Source organism: Brassica napus, unplaced genomic scaffold (assembly GCF_020379485.1).
Source record: "Brassica napus cultivar Da-Ae unplaced genomic scaffold, Da-Ae ScsIHWf_1765;HRSCAF=2397, whole genome shotgun sequence".
Taxonomy (NCBI): Eukaryota; Viridiplantae; Streptophyta; class Magnoliopsida; order Brassicales; family Brassicaceae; genus Brassica; species Brassica napus.
In genome coordinates this window covers 1-5,000 of record NW_026015183.1, presented here as the reverse complement: position 1 = coordinate 5,000, position 5,000 = coordinate 1, and the positions used below count along the sequence as shown (strand labels likewise).

General features: G+C 36.4%; 2 protein-coding genes across 2 annotated transcripts in view; both read left to right on the top strand.

Annotated features, from left to right (window-relative positions):
* Nucleotides 1–3,397, top strand: part of LOC125598857 (protein Ycf2-like) — a 4,394-nt gene extending 997 nt beyond the window's left edge. The window contains exon 1 of the mRNA XM_048772594.1: nucleotides 1–3,397. This exon is cut by the window's left edge and continues 997 nt beyond it. Within this exon, the coding sequence (XP_048628551.1) occupies nucleotides 1–1,058 (1,058 nt within the window). The 3' untranslated portion in view covers nucleotides 1,059–3,397.
* Nucleotides 1,837–4,890, top strand: LOC125598856 (protein Ycf2; the record flags this gene model as incomplete). Its single annotated transcript, XM_048772593.1, is given in 1 exon segment — nucleotides 1,837–4,890. A coding segment is annotated over 1 exon segment (3,054 nt), but the record flags the coding sequence as incomplete, so codon positions are not given.
* Between the last annotated feature and the right edge of the window lie 110 nt (nucleotides 4,891–5,000).

The following is a 5,000-nucleotide window of genomic DNA, read 5'->3' as shown; positions in this document are numbered from 1 at the left end:
ATAGATTTTTTAGCAAGGTACGAAATGTATCGTCAAATATTCAATATGATTCTACAAGATCTAGTTTCGTTCAAGTAACGGATTCTAGCCAATTGAACGGATCTTCTGATCAATTCATAGATCCTTTCGATTCCATTAGTAATGAGGATTCGGAATATCACTATCACACATTGATCAATCAAAGAGAGATTCAACAACTAAAAGAAAGATCGATTCTTTGGGATCCTTCCTTTATTCAAACGGAAGGAAGAGAGATAGAATCAGACCGATTCCCTAAATACCTTTCTGGATATTCCTCAATGCCCCGGCTATTCACGGAACGTGAAAAGCGAATGAATAATCATCTGCTTCCGGAAGAAAGCGAAGAATTTTTTTGGAATTCTACAAGAGCCATTCGTTCTTTTTTCTCTGACAGATGGTCAGAACTTCATCTGGGTTCGAATCCTACTGAGAGGTCCACTAGGGATCAGAAATTGTTGAAGAAAGAACAAGATGTTTCTTTTGTCCCTTCCAGGCGATCGGAAAATAAAGAAATAGTTAATATATTCAAGATAATTACGTATTTACAAAATACCGTCTCAATTCATCCTATTTCATCAGATCTGGGATGTGATACGGTTCCGAAGGATGAACTGGATATGGACAGTTCCAATAAGATTTCATTCTTGAACAAAAATCCATTTTTTTATTTATTTCATCTATTCCATGAACGGAAGAGGGGGGGATACACGTTACGCCACGATTTTGAGTCAGAAGAGAGATTTCAAGAAATGGCAGATCTATTCACTCTATCAATAACCGAGCCGGATCTGGTGTATCATAAGGGATTTGCCTTTTCTATTGATTCCTACGGATTGGATCAAAGACAATTCTTGAAGGAGGTTTTCAACTCCAGGGATGAATTGAAAAAGAAATCTTTATTGGTTCTACCTCCTATTTTTTATGAAGAAAATGAATCTTTTTATCGAAGGATCAGAAAAAATTGGGTCCGGATCTCCTGCGGGAATTTTTTGAAGATCCAAAACCAAAAAGAGTGGTATTTGCTAGCAACAACATAATGGAGGCAGTCAATCAATATAGATTGATCCGAAATCTGATTCAAATCCAATTCCAATATAGTCCCTATGGGTACATAAGAAATGTATTGAATCGATTCTTTTTAATGAAGAGACCTGATCGCAACTTCGAATATGGAATTCAAAGGGATCTAATAGGAAATGATACTCTGAATCATAGAACTATAATGAAAGATACGATCAACCAACATTTATCGAATTTGAAAAAGAGTCAGAAGAAATGGTTCGATCCTCTTATTTTTCTTTCTCGAACCGAGAGATCCATAAATCGGGATCCTAATGCATATAGATACAAATGGTCCAATGGGAGCAAGAATTTCCAGGAGCATTTGAAACATTTCGTTTCTGAGCGGAAGAGCCGTTTTCAAGTAGTGTTCGATCGATTATGTATTAATCAATATTCGATTGATTGGTCTGAGGTTATTGATAAAAAAGATTTGTCTAAGTCACTTCGTTTCTTTTTGTCCAAGTTACTTCGTTTTTTGTCCAAGTTACTTCTCTTTTTGTCTAACTCACTTCCTTTTTTCTTTGTGAGTTTCGAGAATATCCCCATTCATAGGTCTGAGATCCACATCTATGAATTGAAAGGTCCGAACGATCAACCCTGCAATCAGTTGTTAGAATCAATAGGTCTTCAAATCGTTCATTTTAAAAAATTGAAACCCTTTTATTGGATGATCATAATACTTCTCAAAAATCGAAATTCTTGATCAATGGAGGAACAATATCACCATTTTTGTTCAATAAGATACCAAAGTGGATGATTGACTCATTCCATACTAGAAAGAATCGCAGGAAATCTTTTGATAACACGGATTCCTATTTCTCAATCGTATCCCACGATCAAGACAATTGGCTGAATCCCGTGAAACCATTTCAGAGAAGTTCATTGATATCTTCTTTTTCTAAAGCAAATCGACTTCGATTCTTGAATAATCCACATCACTTCTGCTTCTATTGTAACAAAAGATTCCCTTTTTATGTGGAAAAGGCCCGTCTCAATAATTCTGATTTTACGTATGGACAATTCCTCACTATCTTGTTCATTCACAACAAAATATTTTCTTCGTGTGGTGGTAAAAAAAAACATGCTTTTTTGGAGAGAGATACTATTTCACCTTCGTCAATCGAGTCACAGGTATCTAACATATTCATATCTAACGATTTTCCACAAAGTGGTGACGAAAGGTATAACTTGTACAAATCTTTCCATTTTCCAATTCGATCCGATCCATTAGTTCGTAGAGCTATTTACTCGATTGCAGACATTTCTGGAACACCTCTAATAGAGGGACAAAGAGTAAATTTGGAAAGAACGTATTGTCAAACTCTTTCAGATATGAATCTATCCGATTCAGAAGAGAAGAGCTTGCATCAGTATCTCAATTTCAATTCAAACGTGGGTTTGATTCACACTCCATGTTCTGAGAAATATTTACAGAGGAAAAAACGGAGTCTTTGCCTAAAAAAATGCGTTGACAAAGGGCAGATGGATAGAACCTTTCAACGAGATAGTGCTTTTTCAACTCTCTCAAAATGGAATCTATTCCAAACATATATGCCATGGTTCTTTACTTCGACAGGGTACAAATATCTAAATTTGATATTTTTAGATATTTTTTCAGACCTATTGCGGATACTAAGTAGCAGTCAAAAATTTGTATCCATTTTTCATGATATTATGTATGGATTAGATATATCATGGCGAATTCTTCAGAAAAAATTGTGTCTTCCACAAAGGAATCTGATAAGTGAGATTTCGAGTAAGTCTTTACATAATCTTCTTCTGTCCGAAGAAATGATTCATCGAAATAATGAGTCATCGTTGATATCGACACATCTGAGATCGCCAAATGTTCGTGAGGTCCTCTATTCAATCCTTTTCCTTCTTCTTGTTGCTGGATATATCGTTCGTACACATCTTCTCTTTGTTTCCCGAGCCTATAGTGAGTTACAGACAGAGTTCGAAAAGATCAAATCTTTGATGATTCCATCATACATGATTGAGTTGCGAAAACTTCTGGATAGGTATCCTACATCTGAACAGAATTCTTTCTGGTTAAAGAATCTTTTTCTAGTTGCTCTGGAACAATTAGGAGATTGTCTAGAAGAAATACGGGGTTCTGGCGGCAACATGCTATGGGGTGGTGATCCCGCTTATGGGGTCAAATCAATACGTTCTAAGAAGACAGATTTGAAAATAAACTTCATCGATATCATCGATCTCATAAGTATCATACCAAATCCCATCAATCGAATCACTTTTTCGAGAAATACGAGACATCTAAGTCATACAAGTAAAGACATCTATTCATTGATAAGAAAAAGAAAAAACGTGAGCGGTGATTGGATTGATGATAAAATAGAATCCTGGGTCGCGAACAGTGATTCGATTGATGATAAAGAAAGAGAATTCTTGGTTCAGTTCTCCACCTTAAGGGCAGAAAAAAGGATTGATCAAATTCTATTGAGTCTGACTCATAGTGATCATTTATCAAAGAATGACTCTGGTTATCAAATGATTGAACAACCGGGAACAATTTACTTACGATACTTAGTTGACATTCATAAAAAGTATCTAATGAATTATGAGTTCAATACATCCTGTTTAGCAGAAAGACGGATATTCCTTGCTCATTATCAGACAATCACTTATTCACAAACTTCGTGTGGGGCTAATAGTTTTCATTTCCCGTCTCATGGAAAACCCTTTTCGCTCCGCTTAGCCCTATCCCCCTCTAGGAGTATTTTAGTGATAGGTTCTATAGGAACCGGACGATCCTATTTGGTCAAATACCTAGCGACAAACTCCTATGTTCCTTTCATTACAGTATGTCTGAACAAGTTCCTGGATAACAAGCCGAAAGGTTTTTTTCTTGATGATATCGATATTGATGATAGTGACGATATTGATGCTAGTAACGATATTGATCGTGAACTTGATACGGAGCTGGAGCTTCTAACTATGATGAATGCGCTAACTATGGATATGATGTCGGAAATAGACCGATTTTATATCACCCTTCAATTCGAATTAGCAAAAGCAATGTCTCCTTGCATAATATGGATTCCAAACATTCATGATCTTGATGTGAATGAGTCGAATTACTTAGCCCTCGGTCTCTTGGTGAACTCTCTCTCCAGGGATTGTGAAAGATGTTCGACTAGAAATAGTCTTGTTATTGCTTCGACTCATATTCCCCAAAAAGTGGATCCCGCTCTAATAGCCCCGAATAAATTAAATACATGCATTAAAATAAGAAGGCTTCTTATTCCACAACAACGAAAGCACTTTTTCACTCTTTCCTATACTAGGGGATTTCACTTGGAAAAGAAAATGTTCCATACTAATGGATTCGAGTCCATAACCATGGGTTCCAGTGCACGAGATCTTGTAGCACTTACCAATGAGGCCTTATCAATTAGTATTACACAGAAGAAATCAATTATAGACACTAATACAATTAGATCTGCTCTTCATAGACAAACTTGGGATTTGCGATCCCAGGTAAGATCGGTTCAGGATCATGGGATCCTTTTCTATCAGATAGGAAGGGTTGTTGCACAAAATGTACTTATAAGTAATTGCCCCATAGATCCTATATCTATCTATATGAAGAAGAAATCATGTAACGAAGGGGATTCTTATTTGTACAAATGGTACTTCGAACTTGGAACGAGCATGAAGAAATTCACGATACTTCTTTATCTTTTGAGTTGTTCTGCCGGATCGGTCGCTCAAGACCTTTGGTCTCTACCCGGACCCGATGAAAAAAATAGGATCACTTCTTATGGATTCATTGAGAATGATTCGCGTGTCTCAAATCATCTAAAGGCATTTCCATGTTCATCTTCTAAAATATGATATCTAAATCTCCCACGAGATTTTTGAGTCTCGCGTGTCTATGTCATATACCACCAAGG